Genomic DNA, 23,178 nt, shown 5'->3' with positions numbered 1-23,178 from the left:
TCACCCGAATGACTTTCGGATTGTGCAATGAGGCGCAAACCTTTCAAAGGTTCATTCACTCAGTCCTGCGAAACCTCCATTTCTGTTTCGTATATTTGGATGATGTTTTGGTCGCTTCTTCCACTGAGTCTGAGCACTTAGCCCATCTCGAGTGCATTTTTCAACGCCTCCTTGAGGCCGGTTTAGTCCTAAACGTTGAGAAATGCAAGTTCCTTCAAAAACAGGTGAGATTCCCCGGCCACTCCATTTCCGCTGAAGGAATACAGCCCGACCCAGACAAGGTGCAAGCAATTACAAGCTTCCCGCGTCCGAAGACAGTGAGGGAGTTGAGGAGGTTCTTGGGCATGCTAAACTTCTACCGTCGTTTCCTGCCCAAGGCCGCCCAACACCAGTCCGTTTTGAACGCGTACTTGTCTGGCCCCAAAACAAAAGACACATGGGAGATTGTGTGGTCTGAAGAGGCTGTCCGCGCGTTCGATAAATCCCGACAGAAACTGGCTGATGCTACACTCTTGGCATTTCCTCTGCAAGATGCACCCCTAGCCGTTTTTGTTGATGCCTCTGACATCGCAGTAGGTGCTGCCCATCACCAAAAGGTGGATCAGGTCTGGCAGCCGTTGAGCTTCTTCTCGAAACCGTTGGATCCCGCTCAACGGAACTACAGTACCTACGATTGCGAACTGCTCGCCGCGTGCTTGAGCATCAAATACTTCCGTTTCTCTCTAGAAGGCAGGCCGTTCACAGTGTTCACGGACCATAAGCCTCTCACATATGCTCTGAAACAAAAGCCCGACAAAGCGTCCCCTCGTCAGCTTCGACATCTGAGCTTTATAAGCCAGTTTACGTCAGACATCCAGCACGTGTCCGGCAAGGACAATATAATTGCTGACGCTTTGTCTCGTGTCTCCGAAGTTAACATCCCTGCCTCACTCGATTTCTCGACTATTGCCAAGGCACAGGAGGATGACGCGGCACTTCAGAGCCTCAAATCCAACCCCAAATACAAATTTCGGGAGTTGCCCATCTTCGGCTCAAACCTCTCTCTCTGCTGCGAAGACTCGGAAAAGGGACCTCGGCCACACATTCCGGCCACATTTCGCAAGCAAGTGTTCCACGCAGTTTACGACTTGGCGCCTCCAGGCATCAGGACAACAAATCGGTTAGTCACCGAAAAATACTTCTGGCCCTCCATGAACAAGGATATCAATTCCTGGGCCAGAGAGTGCATCGCATGCCAGAAGTGTAAAGTCTCCAGGCATGTAAGGAAAGAAGTGGGCTCATTCCCCCGCACTACCAAGCGTTTCCACACCATACACCTCGACATAATAGGGCCTTTGCGAGACTCGCACGGTTATAAGTATTGCCTCACAATCATCGACAGGTTCACGCGGTGGCCTGAGGCAATACCTCTGAAAGACATTACGGCGCAATCATGTGCTGAAGCCCTCTGTCGAGAGTGGATACCTCGCTTTGGCGTCCCTGCAGTGGTCATCACTGACCAGGGAATGCAATTTGAGTCCACCCTTTTCTCCGAGTTAGGCAAACTCCTTGGTTTTAAACGCCAGCGGACTACTGCATACCACCCGCAATCCAATGGGATGCTAGAACGTTGGCACCGGACGCTGAAAGCCGCCATTATGGCACGTGACGATCCGTCCTGGTCCCAAGTCTTGCCTCTCGTCCTACTCGGCCTACGTACAACCCGACGAGAGGAATTTGCTGCCAGCCCCGCAGAGCTGGTATACGGGGAGAACCCAAGACTCCCAAGCGATCCGGTCTTCGACAAGAGATCGGGTCTCACGGAGTCGGAGTTGGTGCGTCTGCTGAGGGACAATCTCCGACGCATCAAAGCGCCACCACCCACCCGACACTCGTCCACACCTGCCTGTTCGCCCAAGGAACTGGACACGTGCACGCACGTTTTGGTCAGGACGGATGCCGTCCGGAAGCCGCTGCAGCCTCCATATGAGGGCCCGTGCCGTGTTCTCGAGTGTGGAGAACATTTCTTCCAGCTCGAGATCGGTGGACACAAAAAGGCGGTCTCTCTGTCCAGACTGAAACCCGTGTGCGCCCCGAAGCAGCGTCGTGTCCGCTTTGTGGATTGAGAATGAACGAAGTTCCGGGATCGGTCGCCGAAACCCCCTAGGTTTCATCTGGAGGCGGAGTGATGTGGCGCGGCAGGATTCGCAGCATTCGAAATTTATTTCGAATGTTCGAAATTTATTTCGAATGTTACGAATGCGGATAAATAGATGGCGCGGAACTCTTCACTGGTTTTAGAACTCGCCACGGGATTAGCGGTGAGAAAGTGCCGTTGGTTGGGACAGGAAAAGACCGCATGGAAATAAGCCGGTCTCTTCTGTCTCCAACCGTGACTGCGGACAGTCGCGCTCTATAAAATTAAATAAATAAATATAAAATTACATTACAATAATTAATCACTGTGAAATATTGAGTTGCATTTTTCATTATTTTTCCTCTACTTGGTTTTTTAAGTAAATTATCATCATCTCTTTATAATAATCTTATAAAATTTCGGGAAATATATGTATCGACAAAGAATAATAACGAAACATTTATCATAACTGCTCTTTGATATCTAAAATGCGATGGACAGGGACCGGTTTCCTGGAGAAGAGCAACTGCACCATATACCACCTAGAATCCCCTCTGACAATCAGGTGAGAGTGAACACTGAAGCCAACCACAACACAACCCTCCGCGACACCTATAAGAGGGAAATGGATGCCGCAATAACCGCAGTTAACGGAGGACCTGGAGATGAAGCACCAACAAATGATCTTCACAATCACCTGAAGAACGTTATCATGGATACGGCCACTAAGATACTTGGCCCCAGCCGCAAAAGAAGTCGGAACGGCTGGTTTGACGATGAATGTAAGCTAGCAACGGAATGGAAGAATGCCGCATACCACGAACTTCGTCGAGCGGAGAAGCGACTTCACAGACGGAAAAAGGAAGCCTGGGAGAACCAACAAGTCTGTGAATTAGAAAAGTACAGGGAGCAACCGCACCAGGCGCGGAAGTTTTACCAACAAGTCAGCAGGATGAAGCCTTATACACCTCGATGCTCATCTTGCCGTGACAAAGAGAAATCTGATTTCCGACAGAATGGGCATATTAGAGCGATGGGTTGAGTACTTTGATGAACTACTGAACAACCAGAACATCGGCGAGTTGGAGGTCCCGCCAACTGAAGACGACGGACAAATACTGCCACCACCAAGTTTAGGAGAAACAGTCCGTGCAATTCATCGGCAAAAAATCATAAGTCGCCAAGAGCCGATGGAATTACAGCCGAATTGGTTAAATATGGAGGCGACCGATTACACCAAGTGGTTTATCAACTTGTGCTCAAGGTATGGGGCAGCGAATCTATGCCTGACGATTGGCAACGAGGCATTATCTGTCTCATACATAAAAAGGGAGATATCACACAGTGCAGCAATTATAGAGGTATCTATAAGATATTCTCCTATTTTGCTGGGCCGGATAGCCCTATACGCTCAGAACATCATCGGCACATACCAAAGATACTTCACTCCAGGCAAATCAGTAACAGATCTGATTTTCTCTCTGTGGCAGGCGATGGAAAAACTGTTGGAATATGGACACCAGTTGCACTATCTATACATCGACTTTAAAGCCGCCTATGATAGCATAGCCAAGGTAAAACTGTACACGGCCATGATAGAATTCGATATCCCGGCGAAATTGATAAGACTGTCTAGGCTGACCCTGACCAATGTGCGAGGCCAGATAAAATCTGCAGGATCACTCTGAAGACTATTCGACATCAACAATGGTCTACGACAAGGGGATGCCCTATCATGCGTCCTCTTTAACCTAGTCCTCGAGAAAATGATCCGTGATGCTGAGGTAAATGCAATAGGTACGATCCTCTTTAAGGCCACCCAACTACTGGCCTATGCTGGCGATATCGACAACAGAGGAACAGCCACCCGAGACGTACAAACTGTCTTCACCCAGATCGAGCAGGTGGCGTGAGATCTTGAGCTGCAGATCAGCACTAAAAACTCTTGGCCGTGTTCGAAAGAAGAATCCTTGAAAGAATTTTTGGGCCCCTACATGAGGATGGACGATTCCGTAATCTACATACCGACGAAATCTATGAGCCATCTATGATACCATGACCATCAGGTTGTGGATAAAATTCGGCTCAATAGGTTATGGTGGGCGGATCACTTAATCCGTATGGATGAGGATGATTCCACCCGGAAAGTCTATAAGGGCAATATCTATGGTAGAAAAAGAAGACGAGGCAGACCCTGCCTAAGATGAAGTGATGGCGTAGGTCAGGACGCCAGACAGCTTTTAGGGATATCGAATTGGTGGACCTCGGCGCAAAACCGGGATGTCTGGAGTTCCTTATTAAGGAAGGCCTAGACCGGATACCGATTGTTGCGCCGTTGATGATGACGGAAACTTCTTAGAAAATCAGACGAAGGGATTTTATCCTTAATTATTGTATTAACTATTCAGTTATTCAATGCCAAAACAAAAACTACATAGTGTTAACCTTGGACACATTAAAAGCCAATTATTAATTTTCCCGTAGAAGGGAGCAAACCACATTTAGTTGCTGGTTGAAAAAACATTGTGCATTCGATTAATTTCCCAGAATTCAGGAGTAAGGAATATTCATGTGTCGGTGTGGTATGTTGCCCTTTGGTAAATAATGAACGTCTGCTTGCCAAATGCCCCATGTCTTATGTTCTACAACATTGTTGTATGCCGAAATGAATATTCATAAATTCGACCAAGGACAATGAAGCAGCCAACACAGACTACAAGACAACCTATTAGGGACTCATTACATATTAATTCCGGAGCAGTACCACAAATTAAATCGTATTCTGCCCCATTCGCTTTGCAGATGTTCCTACCATGCTTCCATGGAACGTGAAAACGCATGGCCAGGAAAAAACAGCGGATCTGATTAAGTCTACCTATGGTACCCTGCATGGCTTCCAAGCATCTTGATCCAAAATTTATGTGGCATTTAGAAGGTGTAGGCAACTTAATTGGTGGCCGCTAACACAGTAGCAAGCAGCAGTGGCCGAAGTCAGCAGCCATGCAATCTACACCTCGTTGGCTCCATGTGGCACCTTAGCCTCCCCATGAGCAGCGAGCACGAAGAAGTAAATCGGTGTAGCATGGTGTGTTGCCTAACAAACAATTTCCGTTCATAAAAGTCTCTTATTAAAATGTTATTCTTCCTTCCGTATTGTGATCATAACATTTTTCCCTGACACAGCAGCCGTACGGGTATCTGCATTACATGGACCTGGAATTGCTTCGTGTCTGCAATTATGACCATCGCGACTTCCATCCATGGAGCAGCCCCGTATGTGTTCAGCATGCGGGGCTACATGGAATATGAATGAAAAGTAAAACTACGTGGATTATGGTGGTGTGGAAGCTTGGATGCTGCCCCAGTGTTATACCATAATCTGCGACTGGATTACTTGCGAACAGATATCTGAAGTGGGGCCGAACTAACAGGTAAAGTTCTGGAATAATTAACGTGACCTCTTTTAGTTGGCGCGCAAACACGGTGATTATTGACAACTTTGATATTGCAAACACGTTGAGTGTTAGTTGGGTGTGATTTTTGGTGGAAACTTTAAGGATATTGTCCTTAATAATGTGGAAATACTTCTAACTGGAGGCTGCAACAAAATACTTACCTTAGTCATTAGAAATTCGACGCCTTAAAAGCAACAAAAGGCACCATTAATTTGGGAATTCATGGAACTTATAGAATAAACTGGTTCAAAAAGTTACCCGGAGGGAGCCATTTTCACAAAGGCAAGGACCGACTTTGTCTGAAGGACAAAAACTAAGCAGATTTCACCACTTAATTTAGGGCGCCGAGCAAGCAGGAGAATACAAGTCTGAAAGATGTATCTACTGCTGAAAAAATGTTCACCTGCAAGATAGGATGAATAACGTAACAATGAAGATATGTAAAGCATTTCAAACGAAGAAATTTGTTCATGACAGCTGAAATGTTCATACTGCAGCCGGACTCCACTTTTCAATGGTCTTTCTTTTGAATGAAATGAATTCGTTCTTTTTAAAGCATTATTTATATTATTTAGCCATTTTCAATAGAAGAATAAGTTCAGGGCACTTGCAAAAAAGGCACGGTTTAAAAGAATACCATTTCTTAATGTTTTTTTGATAATTAGTCCGGTGAATGACCTTATCGGCATTTTACAAAATTACAGAAAATAGGCAAAATTGCTTCTGGAAATTCACGCAATAGGGTTCCTTAGTGTCATTAAGGATATTTTTCCTTTTAAATACCTCACTAACACCAGATTCACTTGTCTCAGATAGAATAGAACAGAACGTGGCCGCGATATAGGCTGGACATTCTGGGTCTAAGAAAAGTGTGATGGTGGGACTCCCTCTCTTTTCCGGCACTGTGCTTTTATATTCCGGAAAGCGTAGTAATGGCAGACGGGAATCGGGCTGTTTCTAACAGCTACGGTAAGGCATGCCCTTTTGATCTTTTCAATATAAAGAAGAAGAATGATTTCTACGAGTAATTACATGCAATTTAGGGCAGGCTTGTCAAAATTAAGATTGTGATGGGTTATCTGAATACCAAGGTCTGACAACACCTTGCTCGGGCATGTGGTGGACAGGCATGCTCTCGGAAACTGCAACAACAACAGTGCAAGGTTTTTAGGCTTTCACTGCCTCGATGTCAGGAGCGCACTGCTTGAATATAGGAGACACCACAACTTCAGCTGGGTTTCTACTGACCGGCAATGAAAATCTGTTTACAATAGGCAGTGGATTTGGAAGTGGTCGTCTAAATATTTATACGAAAAGAAGTGGTATCATGAGCCTGCGATTCCGCTGTTGTACAGTAATGAGGAAACTTCTTTACTGCGGAAACGATACGAACTCTAAACAATCTGCCCAAGATTGTTGATGAGCACTGGGCCGCTATCAAAAGCGTTTTCATCTCTTCGGCGGATGAAGTTATTGGCCACGTCCCTTAAGAACGTTACAAGACCTGGCTGACTACATAAATATGAAAGCTAGTAACGATTTCACCATCGGATACTTCATCAGGAAAGAGTTTGCAGGTAGTCATAAGCATTTTAAAGGTTCTTTGAAGGTCATTAACTTCTCATTCACCATGATGAGCAGCTAGAGAGGTGGAAGGAGCACAAGCCAAACAAATCGTAATAGCCAACAGTAGAATTAACTTTAATATGATATCAAATAGTATAACATCATCAACATTTTGGCAAATTACCTTTGCTATCAATACACTTAAACGGAATAAAGCCGCCGAAATTGACGGTCGTCTGCAGAACTTTTGCAGGTAGCTCTTCCAGCCTCTGCAATGTTGCTATTATCACTCGTACTTAAACCATGAAAATTTGAAGTTATTGTCATTATGCGAAAGAAACAAATAATCGTTAAGATTTGGAAGAAGGGACACTTGCGTATTTTCTTTTGTCGCGAAGATATTAGCTAAAGTCATCCTGAAACGCTTCAAAAAACATCTCAAAGGGTTGGGCGACCGGAGGAAGGTTAGTTTCCTCTGGACCTTCCTATACCGATCATTAAAGCACCATCGGGATCATTATAGGGCAATGTGCTCAACCACCGGTCTACTTACTTTTCAAAAATTTTAAGAGTTTTTGACACTGTGAAGTTGAGTGAGTTTGTCCGTCCCTGGTCTACACGCACTCAAGGGCTTATGAATATTCCCTGCTTGTTGTAAGAGATGGCTAAAAGGGATAGAAATTTGTAGGCTAGGAACCTGCAAATTTCCAAACTGTTGCCGAAACGTCAACAATGTCTTTGATAGGGAGTGACCCCACACCGAAAACTTTTGGCTTTCGAAAACGGAAAATATTCCTCGCTTTCTCCAACCCGAGCGAGAATTCCAACGATATAAGCTGGACAATCTGGGCCTAAGCGAAGTAAAATGGTTGGACGTTGGAAAGTACTCCTCTAAAGAGATAGGGGAGTACTTTCCAAAGTCCAAAGTAGCAAGAGTGCCACACTTAGGGCAATGTCTTTTTTTATACTGAAAAGTCAAATGATGGTAGACACAAATCCGGTATGGGGTTGTTTCTGCCGACTATTGCAACGTCCGTTCTGTGAACCTAGAAGGCGGTTTTAGGTGAAGGACATTCAAATTATATAGTGCTATGCACCAACGGGAATTTCTAATAGAGTGGAAGGTCCTGGGGGCTTAACGTGAGTACCTGTTATGTATATAGGCAAACGGGCCAGAGGTTGAACAAAAAGAAAGGCATAATCACACAGTCCACGAATACGGAATGACTGTGACTGACAACATGGTACCAGTTTATACTGAGTACAAGCTCAGCAAGCAAGCATGCAAGTGGATGCAAGGCTTACCTAAAACCTTTGCGACATCCGAGTAGTATAGCGCAACTCCATGCTTAAGCCCATCATTCAGTGCCCATGTTGGGTTTAGCGCATCAACCACACCTCCGCGTCATAGTTGTTGCTTCTCGCCCATGATGGCGACCAACTAGCACGTCATCCTAGTATAGGGAATTCCATTGCATAGCATAACCGGCAAAAAAGTTATCGTCCTTTCTTAATGTGTGAGCTATCCACTGCCACTTCCGCTTCCAAGTCAATACTTCAATTGAAGAGTGCTAAAGAATTATTGATTCTAGTGTGTAGTTTCTTTCGGAGTGAATCATCAAAGTAGGGTAATCACGAATTTTTTCGAGCTCGCTACACACCGATATCGCCGAATCCCTCGAAATAAAAAAGGGGGCAAGAGATGGATGGGTGATACATGATTATATTCTATTAGTGTCGAAAGCGTAACATAACTATCCTAAGCAACAGCCAAGCGATGTTAAGGCCTTTACTCAGCGACGACTTCCTCCAGGCTGGTGGGGTAGTACAGAATGGGAAACTTCCTCTAGGTTCCCGGCCATAGGAACATGAAGGGAATGAGTGGGCTGACGGATGGGCCAGGCGGTGCTCTGCTCTTGGCAGCCTTTCGGTGGGTACAGTTGGTGTCTCGCTGGCAAATCTACTCACATTATTTAGCTGCCGCGGGCCTCAGATGGCGAAGGCTCATCATCTGCGCCAAATCATAAAGGATTTGGCCTGCCTATAACACAACCCGATCACGAGACTTCTTCTGCAAGGCACGTGCAAATGCATACGAGATTACAGCGGTCTGCCCGAGACACTGGCCCATAGGGGACTGCTGCCAGGCTCGACCAATTTTAACAGTTCGACTTGCAAAGTTTCCTGCCCTTTTTGAACATCACGGTTTGCGAGAGCAGTGGAACACCAATGGAGACGATCAAACAATCCGCCGGTGAACTGCAAACTATCCTGCGACGATTTATGTTTATGGGTGCCTCCGCGCATACGGCCTATGTTAAATCTGGTATGCTGAGGTCTGTTAAAGAGCTCACATGGACTGTCTCTTTATTTGTCAATGTAGCCTTCGCATCATTGTTGTTTTACGAAACTAAACAAACTGCTCTATATCCCTACTGAACGAGGTGATAATGTCCAGCAAGCGCAGTATATTTCATCAAGATGCAACATTTTGTTTACCCCGAATTTTGAAGCTGTGTGTGTTTGACTAGAGACCCATGAACGAAAAAATTTGATGACGAACTCAATGACATTCGAAACACAGAAGTTTCAAACATAAATTTTTCTTCAATCTTATTTGATTAGTATCTTTTGCATCTTTTGGGTTTGGTCCCAGGGCGGAACGTGGATTGATACCCACGATGGAGCATACAACCTGAGAAACGTCTGCTGAACCGACACCAAGAGTTTTACTATCAAACCATATCTCGAGAGATTATTGCCTTCATTTGACTCATTCACAGCTGAGTCGACTGGTATCCGACGTCAAATCACGATACAAATCCCACTGCTACCAGTGAGATTTGAACCGCTACCTTCCGTATGATTGCCTTGTACTCTAATCACTCAGCTATCCGCACGCTTTGAAAACATAAGCGAACGGTTATGCACTCTGCGTTGCAGCCCCGTCCACCCCACTACATAGGAGACTGCAGACACTGAGAAGGATACCATCTATAAGGCAGAAGAACGGACCCTTGAAGCCTGTCCTAGGTATGTTATCAAATCGTACTTTGAGATTTTAATAACGAAATAGGAACTTAATGCAACGGATAAATGCTGCCACCATAAAGCAAGGAAGAAACAGTCTGTGTACATCATTTGCTTAAAAATTAAAGGTCGTCAAGGGCCGTTGGAATTACAGCCGAGCTGGTCAAATATGGAGACAACAGACAGACAATTCATCAAATTATCTTCAAGATTTGATATAGCGAATCACCACCATCTGTAGGATATTCTCGGCTACTTTGTTAGGCCGGATAACTTCATACGTCCAGAACATCATTGACCCACACCAAAGAGGCTTCACTCCAGGCAAACTAGCAACAGATCAGAGTTCTTCTCTTTGGCAAGCGATGGAAAACTTCCGGAATATGGCCACCAGTTTGAAAATCTTTTCATGAACTTCAAGGCCGCCTATGATAGCATAGCCGGGGTAAAACTGTACATGGCCATGAGAAAATTCGGTGTCTCAACGAAGCTGATAATAGTGATTAGGCTGACTCAGACCAATGTGCGAGGCCAGATAAAAGCAGCAGGATCACTCTCGATACCATTCAACATCGACAACGGTCTAAGGCAAGGGGATGTCCTATCATGAGTCCTTTTTAAATTGGCCCTGGAAAAAGTGATACGCGATGAAGAAGTTAATGCAGGAGACACCATCCTCTTCAAGTCTCCCCAACTACTGGCCTACGTTGACGATATCTACATTATGAAAAACAATCCGAGATGTACAATCGATCTTCATCTAGGTCAAGCAGGCGCTGCGACATCTTGAGCTGCACATTAATGGAGACAAGACGATGTACATGGTGGCAACATCAGCACCAAAGAACAAAGAAGCGACAATAACAAATCGCACTGGCCAGATAAGAACAATAAAAATAGAAGATTACAATTTTAAGAGGTAATTTCTCCTATCTAGGGTCGAAAATCACAACTGATAACAGCTGCGACGATGAAATCCGCGCTCGGTTGTTGGTAACCCACAGAGCCTATTGTAACTTACAAAAACCGTCCCAAACGTCTCATAGTAGGATCAAAACTCTTACTGTACAACACAATGTACAATGTATGTATTCCTCGGAGTCCTGGGTTTTTAGTTAGAAAAATTGTAATACCCTTGCCCGCGTTCGATAGAAGAACCCTTCGAAGAATTTTAGACGTCCCACATGCAGAGGCAACTACGTATACAACGACAAAATTTATGACCGATATCACGACCGCCTGCTTGTGAATAAAATCCAGCTCAAAAGGTTGCAGTGGGCACTTAATTCGTATGGGTGAGGATGATCTAGCCCGGAAAGTATATAAGGGCAATATCTCTGGTAGAAAAAGAAGACGAGGCAAATCTTGCCTCAGATGGAGCAATGACCTAAGTCAGAACGTCAGGCAGCTTTTAAGGGTATCGAATTTTTGGACTTCGGCGCATAACCAGGATGTCTGTAGTTCCTTACTAAGGTAGGCCTTGGTCGGATACCAGCTGTTGCGCCGTTGGTGATGATGATCTTTCCACATATGTATGAGGCTAGGGACATTCCAAGTTCGCTTTAATGATGCTCTGCTTTGGGCTGAAACGTCACAGTTCATCTACAGTGGTTTTCCCATTTAGATTCAGAAGATTTTTAGGTGACCATTTAGCGTATCAAGTCATTGATGATTCGGGTGACCTTCATGTCTTTTTTATCGATTTCAATGTTGAGGCCAATGTTAGCTAATGGATTTCGGCAACGCGAATTAAATGGTCATATCATTGGAGACACTTCTATCGCGATTTTTCTATGATGGGTGAAATCCTGAATGTCATGATTTCTGACGGGATCGTAGTTTGTTGTGCCACTGATCTAACATAACATCCTCGTCGCTACTACCGCGAAGCGGGATCAGAACTGTGAAGGATGACAGGGTGGATGAACTACTATGTATCATGGAGACTTTTGTTGATGTGTCGATCACAAAGAACGCCAGTTGTGGAGCACCACTGCATCTAGGTTGTCGTGATGCAAGAAGGAATTTCGTGGTACGATCTATAATAGGAAACTTAAATGTCCAGTTTGTAATATCTCTTGCACATACTCAGCCGCTCCTACGTTTATTTGAGTATATATTGGTACATCTAACGCGTCGTCTTATCATAAGTTTTCCAAGCTATCTTGTAATCCACTAACGAATTTTTCTTGCGGTTTTATGCTTCTCGCCCCATTTCTTTAGGATTTACAATTCCTTCATTCATTGAACTTTTAACCGGAATGGCTTAAATTTGGGATGACCAATCCCAATGTGAAGTTTACCTAAACTGTGTTACAACTGGACTGGATAGCGAGGCCATAAGGGTATACTAACAAAGTGCTTCGAGAACTCTGGGCAATCCCCACGGACTACTCCACACGCAACCCGAATTTTACGAGGAACTTTGCTGTGTGCTTTCCAACCAAGCTATGACACAGTATTCTTCATAGACGGATCAAAAATAGTCTCTAGAGTCGGTGCAGGAATTTATCACAGTCTGAGCGATATGCTCTAGGTTGCTGGGTTGGTTTGAGTTCAATTTCATATGAATATAGAGGGGAATGGGCGGACTGATGGACTGGCTACGCTCTGCTCTGCTCTTGGCAATCCTTCGGTCGGCACAGTCTGCGCCCCACGGGGGTCAAGAGTGCAATCTATTCGCACTACTTAGTAGCCGTGGACTTCAAATGGTGAAGGCTCACCACTTATGAAAAATCAAGGAGGATTTGACCGGCCTACAACAAAATCGGATCGCAAGAGCTAGATGCGTGTAAATGCATGCAAGATTACTAGCCTATATATAAGGGACCATGCCGCCAGACTCGGCATACCCTACAATTCGCATAGTCCAAGCTGCGGAGAGAAGAGAGAAGGCCTCAGGTACTTTTTTACGATTTCACAACTCTAGCGAAAGCCAGGATACGGATACTAGGTGGGTCATTCTTTGAGGACTTCAGAGAGATCTCTAGCTGCAGGGTGATGGAGGAATGCTTCGGGCTGGCTCTGAAAATCTGAGCCGGCTGGACTTTGTCCCACCAAAACGGCGCACCACAGTGCTAATTGCGCTCCTCAAAGCGGCCACTGATACCTACCAACAACTGTACTACTGAAAGTAGATTGATTCGTTGAGGGTTTATGGGTAGCTTTTCCGTTTTTCGGATAAGTTTTTACCTCTACTAAGATGCGTGCCTTAGCTTACATGCTCAAAATGCATTCTGCAGGGACAACTTCGTTATCATTTACTTTTAACGCCTTGGGTAGCAAATAGAAAAGGGAATAATAAGCGGATTCACAGGAAGATTTCGAGAGGAGCATATAAATTTAGGTGTTGGATCGGTATGGAGTGCAGATGAAATGTGTAGAATTGACCTCCTTAAGATTCGGGCATTTAAGTTAAAAGTCTAACAATAACTAAGTGTTATGACGTAAATACTGTGTATCGTAAGTAGAGAAAGAGAGAGCCTAGAAAGAGGCATCAAAGAAGGATGAAAAGTCCTGATGCAGCCTGGAGGCGCCTAAATTGTGCAAGAGAGAAGGGTAAAGAAGACCATCCAAATTTAAAGGGAATTCTAAGGACCAATACGGAGATGGCATCCAATGGCCCTAAATGAATTGAAGCTATTCGAGCGAATGAATGACCATTACAATATATCTGTTGGATCGTGTCGTGTGAACGATTGTCACACCAGGTTTCCCGGACTCTCACCAATATTTACCTTCGGTGCAAGTTCGCGGCAGCGCTTCATTTGGGGTGAGCACCAAAAACCCTGCGCCACTTAGATTCCATTGCAAACTGTTCGATACGAGGGGATCAATCTAATTTTGGACCGACCGGATTAGGCATTAAAAATGTACTGTGAAACATCGTATACTACGCTATGCATTCGGAGATATTAGAACTAGATCCTATTTTAATATTCCATTCGTCATTAAATCATTCCCTGAATTTCAACTGGATCTGGCAATTCTGTTTTTGTTCACAAGTCATTTCCAAGTCGTCATGTCAGTGACTTTCGCAACGATGGAAAACATGGAATATCGTGCAGTTATTGATTTTTGGTAAAAAAGGGGTCTTAGGCCAATGGAGATTTTTACCGAAATGGTAAAAGATGAATCTGCTTTTTCGAAGATGATGGTTTATAACAGGGCTAGTGAACTTAAAAGAAGTCATACACGCATTGTGCAGCACGCCCAAAAAGTGAATCACATTAAGAAAACGTAAAGAAATACAGGATATGGTTTTGAAAATCGTCGAGTGACATGAAAGAATCCGTGGAGGCCATAGGCATCTCAGTGGACAGTGTAAACCACACCTGAATTAAAATTTTGGTTTCAGTAAATATCAGAAAAAAAACTAGTTTCGAAAAGTACTAATTGAGCCCTTTCACTTGATACTCCACATAACCATATTCTGTAAAAAGAAAATTTACACCCTCTTTCCGCATGTATAGGGAGCTCCTCCTTAAAATTCAACACAAAATGGCGCCACTCGCTGCATGTAAAGGGACACATAGACCACATGTTCTCCCCAAATTTTGTAATAATCAGTTGAGCCGTTTCTGAGTAAATTGAGTGTGACAAAGAGACAGACAGACAGCAACACATAGAGCATACTTGTGAAAAAGCATCCACTACGAGTATGGATCTGGTAAGGATGATGTCGAAAGTAGGAAAACCGCGGCATACTTGCAGACTGCTCATAGCCAGGTTGATGAGTATTATCTTGTTGTGTGTAGTCCCAATTTTGGGGAAAAGTGTGGCATCTTTTAGGCAATGCACATAAACAGAGCACGGTCTACAGAAGAACAGTCTTAAGGATGTGTTCTCCCTTCAGGACCGTCTCAAATGATGCAGCGTTCGTCATTTCGGGAATGATGGCAACCAAGATTATGAACATTTATAATAACAGGTCCATCTCTCCCTTATCGCGGATGAAAAAAGCCGAAGGGGAGAGATCCATATGAAGAAGGGCAACTCCGATGGGACCAGCCAGAAGTAGGACGTTGGATTTACAGATTGATTCCTTCTATCGGGGAGTGGCTGTAGAAAAAGCATGTGGAGATCAATCATAATCTCACCCAGTTTCTCGTCGGTTATGGAGGTTACCATCAATTCCATGGTCGCAGTAATCCAGGATAAACTGCGAAAAGCAGAGGAAGTGAGGAAGGCGCGGTTACGAACCCCGCGGATAGATGGAAGGAGACCTAGCTAAAGTAAGCTAACTCCGCCGCGTGATGTAATATCTAAAGGTGATTCCACGGGGTAGGGAGGGGAGATTTTGTCGGAGGTGGTTTTAGTGGGTAAAAACCCCACAATCTGTCGTGCCAAGGACAGAGCCTTTTCAAGATTTCCACCTCCTGCCTGTTCCCACATCTCGAAAATTCTAAAGTGGATATCAATTTTTCTCAAATTAAATGGTAATAACTATAGTAAACGGGTATTTTCCAGATCTTCAAGAAAATCCTTACAGGGGTGGGATCTTTAAATTAGAGAATCATTGGAATAAGTGGGGGAGGGAAATTACACACAAAAACAAAGTAATTTTTGCAAACATAAATCCGCTTTTTCATTTCCATTCCACAACTTTTTGATATACCTAGTAAAATCAGGTTGATGTGCTTATGCTTTGACTATTTCACACCGCTTTTATGTAAAGTATCTATGTATCGTCATGATAGTTTTTTGCAGGGATAAAATGTATGTATTAAAGATTAATATGGTTTGGAATGGTTGATTAATAAGCTTTTTTCGCCACAAAAGTACTTAGTTTCTGCCTGCCACACACTACAACCACAATATCGAACTCCGCTTCCCACGCTAGAAATTCATAAGCATCAAAGTGTTTTTAGATGTCTACTAAGAAGATTTAAGCAATACCTTGGATGTGGTGGAAGGATTAGAAATCACTCCCTACTTTAATGAGAAGGAAGCATGTCATTCCTTCCGGATGATAATGAGGATGACTAAGAGCGTTACTGTGCTTTCTGCTTGCAGTAAGGGTACGTGTAATCAAGAAAACTAAGCAGCACATTTCTATTACCCTTCCCTTAAACTATCTGTAAATTGGAGCTGTCATTGGAAAGGTCTTTGAAGGACAACATACAATGCTCTGCACATCACTAACCGAACTCAATTTGAAACTTATCCAAAATGCCTAGGACTTCCATCTGATTTCAGGTTCCTCTGCACAAAGTCGATCATATGGGCTCGACCAAGACTCCACTATACAATAAACACAGTCAAGCCTGATAACTACACAAGTTCCATCAGATGCTACGGTGGTCACGGGCTGTTTCTAGTAGAAAGTATCTGTTATCTCCTATAGTCATTTGAGAGGATGAAGGGAGCGTGAAATCAACTAATTGTCCCTGACAAGCTGACTGACCACCGTAGAATAGACTCGTTCACGTCCAAGAGCCACTCCACTGGGGAGGCCGACTGGCGTTGTTGCTATTGTCCCCAGCACAGTGGAGCGACAACATATCGCGTAGCTATCGTCACTTACTAAACATATATCTCCACGTACAGATACATGTATTTAGTGGCCATTCTAAATCGTTAGCCAGTATGTTTGCACTTGGACCGTGAACGATTCTCACCATAATCAGATCAAATAAAGATTAATAAGAGCAGGTTCTCTGAAGAGTAGTTCAATTCAGTGGTTTGAAGTGTCGGTAATTTGATTTATTTAAGCCTTATGATTTCCATATTTCAACGGACTGGCTACAGTTCCATTCTATACCAATTTATGGCCGTCTGCCAGCCGAATTCAAAACACTACATTCGGCGCGTAAACGCACCCACATCCATCATCAACGAATCTGTGTGTTGACCACGAATATACACTAAGAGCTTGAAGTAGTCATAGATATGTATAATAAATGTTGTTATTGAACTTACCGGATGTCCAGGCTTTCCTACTGGACCCGAAGAACCTGAATCACCGCGCATTCCCATCGGGCCCTCAAATTGAAAAGATAGAAAAGTGTTGATTATTGTGACTGCGCTAACTAGATCAAATTATTAGTAAAATTGGATTGAATTAAAGAACATTGGATGGTGCGTTCATAAATCTAGGCTTTTATATATTTTAGTCTTCATGATATGTCGTGCATATTTGAGATAGTTTTTGGCACTTACCGGCAATCCCATTGGGCCTTGTTCACCTCTGTTACCCTTCTCGCCCTATTAAAAGTTTATTGACTGAAAATTTCTCAATTGATGTTTGTTTGAGTGGAATTTCACTGTAAATGCTACTTACCCGATCACCTTTTCGACCGTTCAGACCGGGCTCGCCTGGAAGACCTGGATGTCCTGGTGGGCCCATAGGGCCTGGTGGTCCGGGTGGACCGAAAACCTGTGAATGGTGAGATTTCAATGGAGATCATATTTTCTAGGCATCGAAACTCTCTATTCGGTTCATTATTTTTGTTAGGACGAATATTTAATAAATAATAGCGATAGCCGGTCACAAGCTCGACGAATGGATAGGAGGAGGAATGGATAGCTTCAGTCTGAATGACTGTACGTCACTGCAGTGTCTCAGGGGGTAGGTGAGGAAAGTGCAGTAACTTTGCAATCTTGCAGATTACTTACTAGAGAAGCTATCACCACACCTGGCATGTAGGTAAAAAATGGCCATCATCAGGGAACGTGTTCGGCTTGAGGTCATTGCAGAAACTTGTGACCGAGAGTTGATGGGGCCAAAGCGGCGGCATCAACAACACCACGCCGCACAGCAGGCAACAGTTTCAGTACTCGCCGAAGCACTCTTCTCCACCGTCCAGCTGGGGTTCGGGATGAATTCCAAAGAGCGTGTATAGAATTGTCGGAAATGGATCCTTTTCAAAGACCAGGTATTCTCAAGATCTATGCATCTCCAGCAACTCCGAGAGTTCCATCTCAAATCAATGATCTGACTGCATCTCGGCTATGTGCTAATATGTCGTTTCTGCAACTACAATCACTTGTGTATTGTGGTGCAGTTACGACTGTCAGATTACACGGTCAGAAGATTCGCTTTCGCATTATTGGTTTGAGTGAATGAAGAGATCCACCATGAAAAATTCGTCTGGAACGTTGGCGGGATTCATTTAGGCAGGACATTGCTAGACTGATTCAGATCAGCACTAGCAACGCCAGTAGACGTGTGAGAAATAAAGTGCAGAGGGTTGATCGGAACTATGCCTTCCTCAGTGAAACACCCGTAGTTGAAATTCTGGACACACTAAAGGAGAAATTTTCTGTCGTATGCAGTCGGTTACTACGGTATGGCGAAAGTCACTTCAGACGTGTCCAGAATGTAACTTACGCTAGGAAGCAACGGAGTTTTTTCAGATCACTCGACGAATCCCACCAGAGCCTCTAGACAGTACAGTTTCCGGTGACGAAGCGAGAAAATATTGAGGTGAGCTTTGATGATTACGTGTGTCCGGAAGGCTCAAGTGGTTAGAATGCTGGGCCGTCGGCGTTGTAGCGAAAGGCCGCACTGCAAATCACACTGGTGGTAGAGGGATTTGTTATCGTGACTAGATGTCATATACCAGTCAACTCAGCTGTGAATGATTACCTGAGTCAAATCAGGGTAAAAATCTCGGGCGAGCGCAATACTGACTACATTACCTTCTACAATGCAGAATTTCTGATATAAGAAATTTACCAGTGTACACAGCATAAATCAGGTTATTAGTCGGCCGGAGAAATTTCCACCATTCCTCACTGTGGGAATTACCTGCCTTGACCCGAAAAGTATACGGTGCCGGACCCCGCAGACATAAGATCGATTATTTGCTTACCAACTCTCTACAAATTCATAACGTCCATTATTAGTGGAAGGGTCAATGCGCACCTCGAAACCAGCAACATTCTGTCCGAGGAGCAGAAGGGCTGCCGTATTGAGCCAAGGGGTTGCAAAGAGCAACTCATAATCGACTCGGTAGTTGTAGGACAATCAACAAGAGGGTGAAGAAACCTCTTTAGTTACTATATATTATACCAAGACTTTCGACAGGGTACCGGATACCTGGCTAATCGATGTCCTACGTCTGTATCTTATTAATCCCAAACTAATAATAAAGTCTTTGGCGACAGTCATGTAGGGGGTGCCAGTACCTCAGAGCCCATCCATATACGGAGGGGCATGTTCCAGGAGGATTCGTTGAGTCTCCTTTGGTTTTGCATGGCTCTCTGAATGATGCTAGAGGGCACGGTTTCGCAATCAAATATAACCTACGTGCTATGTGCGAGTTGACACACTTGATACTTAAATGACATCAAGCTGCATATTGGTACTGACGACCATCTTAGAAGAATGTTGCGAACAGTGGAATTGTTTAGCTATGATATTCGGTTGGAATTTGGATTAGACAAGTGTCGAATCCAAGCCAACCACAAAGGTCATCACGAGCCGCATCCCGGTGACCACATTGGTGACCTTCACATCCAAGCTATGACCGAGACAGACTTCTACAAGTACCTAGGAATTCTGCAAGGAATCCATGCTCGAGTTGGTGATCTGAAGGAAGCTCTGCTGTCCGAAATCCTGCGACGTGTGAAGCTGGTGCTGAAATCGCATCTCTCGGGGAAGAATAAAATAAGCGCGTTGAATGTATTCGCTATTCTTTCACTGGCTTGTGCATTCGGAATATTGTCATGGACGAATGCTGATCTAGAAAACGTCCAGCGGCGGATACGGACAACTATGTCCACATTCCGAATGCATCATCAAAACTCTGCCGTGGAGCGGATGAACCTGCCTCGTGACATCGCAGGTAGGGACGTGGTTGGCATGGCTGTACAACATCATCGTCAAGTCGACTCGCTACGCGCTTACTTTTACTGCAAAGAGCAGGCGAGTCCCTTACATGCGACTGTCTGTAAGGTAGACTGTGGACTGACTCCAGTTAACTTGAAGGACCGGTCTTTCAATCCTCTGAGTGGGGTGAAGTCGGACCAAGAGCGGATCGATGAATGGAAGTCGAAGGCAATGCACGGTAAACACGTGAATTGTCCTTGGCAGCCATTTGTCGATTTGCATTTGTTGAACAGATGGCTGTGTACTGGGGAGCTCTTTGCAGAGACGGAGGGGTTCATGTATGGCATTCAGGACAGCGTGGTCGCCACCCGAGCTTATAAAAAGCTCATCATGAAAGAACGGGTGGAGGACGACCAGTGCAGAATGTGTGGTTCAGCGTTAGAGACGTTGGACCATCTCATTTCTGGCTGTACTGTTATGGCGCCGATGCAATACGTCACCAGGCATAATGTTGTATGTAATGTTATCCATCAAAACCTTTCATACAAGCATGGGCAGATCACGGGAACATGTCCAGTTTACCGATATGAGCCGCAAGCAGTATTTGATAGTTCTGCTTACAGCATGTATTGGGACCAGCAAGTTCTGACTGATCGCCATACTCCACACAACAAGCCTGACGTGCTGTTAGTTGACAAGACGGGTCATTCCGCGTATATTATTGATGTTGCTATCCCCCATAATAGCAACATTGAACGGAAATACGTGGAGAAGAAGGTGAACTATGAGCCATTGGCTCGGGAAATCAAAGAAATTTGGCGTCTCGAGCGGGTGGTTGTAGTTCCCATAATATTATCAGCTACAGGTATTGTACCTAAATCCCTCACGGCTTCCCTTGATATCCTAGGATAGTTTCTGAGAATGGGGCCGGTAAATAAATGATCATTTTCGAACCCCCGCACTCCCCGCCTTTCCAACAAATGTCAGAACTAAGACCAGCTCCGAAAAGAATGTGGTAAAAAAAAATTTTTGGCAGCCCTTATGTATGTATGCCTCTCTCTAAATTCGACATAAAAGGATGTAACTCACTGTATGCGTGACTGTTCTCAGTTCCCACCTTTCCACCAAATTTGGTGTAAATCGCTATAACCGTGTCCGAGGAAAATGCATGTGACGGACAGACAGACAGACAGGCCTAATGTCCATGTAAACCCCGACGAAATTCCTGTAGTGGAAGAAGAGGAAATTCTAGATGCAGCAAGGAAATTCGCTGAAAATAAGACCCCAAAGCCAGATGGAATGCCGAATATCGTCTTGAAAGTGTCAGCCAGGACAGCACCAGGTGTCTTTGCCCAAGTTTTTATGGCGTGCCTTAGAGCAGGAGAATTCCCTGAGCAATGGAAGCTGCAAAAGCTGATACTTATTCCGAAGCCAGGTAAACCATTGGGTGACGTCTCCTCATATCGACCGATATATTTGGTCAATACCATTGGTAAACTATTTGAAAGAGTATTCTACAACAGGCTGCTCGCTGTTGCGGAAAAGGAACGAGGCCTATCCGACAAGCAATTCGGGTTTCGTAAGGTGAGATTAACCGTCGATGCAATCAACATAGTGACTGGCCTGGCTCGCGCTGCAATACAAGATGACAAATGCTGCGCAGTGGTGACACTCGATATAAAAAATGCATTCAATACTGCAAAGTGGACAAAAATCGTAGAGGCTCTAACCAAACTACAGGCTCCGATGTACATTGTACCCATCGTTGTTGCGTTTCTTCTAGGAAGAAGATTATACTGCGATTCGGACGATGGACTGAAATTATTCCCGATGACGTGCGGTGTACCATAGGGGTTTGTCTTAGGTCCCTTACTGTGGTTAATTATGTACGATGGAGGTTGACGCTACGCCTTCCTAACGTCGTGACAAGCATTGGCTTTGCGGACGATATCGGGGTAACAGTAATTGTAAAGCTCTTAAACGAGGTTGAAATCTACGCAAATGAAGCGAAATGGGAGATCAATTCCTGGTTGAAAAGCGCGGTCTATTACTTACTGAACATAAAACGGAACTAATGCTAGTCAGCAAAAGAAGGAAGGACACAACCGTGAAAATTAAAGTTGGTGGACAAACAATTTACTCCCAACCATTGGGAGTAATGATTGACAAAACGCTTAACTTTAAAAAACACATTGAATGCGCTGCAACTAAAGCATCTTCCATCGCTGTAACGATCTCGATGATACTACGAAACATTGGTGGACCAGGACAAAGTCCACGTCGTCTTATTGCAAGGGCAATTAGTTCCGTGCTACTCTACGTAGCTCCAGTTTAGGCAACTGTTTTGGAAAACAAATCAAACGGCGTATCGACTAAGTGCACTCCGGGTATGCAGTGCTTATCGAAAAACATCAGAAGAAGCAGTATATGTACTGACAGGGACAATCCCCATAGACATCTTGGCGAATGAAGGTCGGCGTCTCTACGACAAAATGTATACAATCGGGGAGTCTATTGTACTTCGACGGCAACTAGCTCGGCGGGAATTCATTGCAGAATGGCAAAAGAGATAGAACGAGGTAGAAACTGGCCGTTGGCCAGAGCCAGAGTCCATTATGGACGACATCATGGAAGGAGCGTTGTGAAAGGTGTGCCTGTGGGCCGCAAGATGCGGACTCAGCATAAACCCAACCAAAACGCAACTGATGCTATTCACCACCAAGCCAAGGATACTTGAATTCCATCTACCATGGCTGAATGAACCAAGATTGGTTCTTTCCTCTAATGTAAAGTATCTGGCTATAATCCTGGATCCAAAGCTAAATTCGAGATAGAACATAGAACTGAGGGTTAAGAAGGCCTGTATAGCCTTCTATGTCTACAAGGGAATCTTTGCAAAGAAATGGAGTCTCCGGCCGAGGATGCTTCTCTGGATGTACATCGCTATAGTGCGTCCGATCCTAACGTACGGCTCTATTGTATGGTGGTAGGCTTTGAAGAAAAAATACAATAGAACGAAGCTTAATAGGATTCAAAGAACCGCGTGTGTAGATACTACTGGGGCTCTGCAGTCCTCCCGGCAGATGCTCTCAATGTACTCCTGCATCTCCTCACCTTAGATTTCCACATTAAATACGTTGCAGCGTGCAGTGCCGTCAGACTACGTGAGTTTGGATGCTGGGCAGGGAAGTCCTACGGACACAGCAACATCCTAGATGAAGTACCTCGTGAAATCT

General features: G+C 44.5%; 1 protein-coding gene across 10 annotated transcripts in view; it reads right to left on the bottom strand.

The window, feature by feature from the left end:
* Positions 1 to 23,178, bottom strand: part of LOC119651203 (collagen alpha chain CG42342) — a 259,891-nt gene that overhangs the window by 59,862 nt on the left and 176,851 nt on the right. For all 10 annotated transcript variants that reach the window (XM_038054648.1, XM_038054646.1, XM_038054654.1 and 7 more), the window contains 3 exons: positions 17,450 to 17,545; positions 17,329 to 17,373; positions 17,089 to 17,151 (listed from right to left, as the gene is read on the bottom strand). In XM_038054648.1, coding sequence (XP_037910576.1) covers positions 17,089 to 17,151; positions 17,329 to 17,373; positions 17,450 to 17,545 — 204 coding nt within the window. The remainder of the gene's footprint in view (positions 1 to 17,088; positions 17,152 to 17,328; positions 17,374 to 17,449; positions 17,546 to 23,178) is intronic.

This window comes from Hermetia illucens, chromosome 3, assembly GCF_905115235.1.
Source record: "Hermetia illucens chromosome 3, iHerIll2.2.curated.20191125, whole genome shotgun sequence".
NCBI lineage: Eukaryota > Metazoa > Arthropoda > Insecta > Diptera > Stratiomyidae > Hermetia > Hermetia illucens.
The sequence above is the reverse complement of the archived record's forward strand: the minus strand, read 5'-3'. Positions and strand labels throughout refer to the sequence as shown.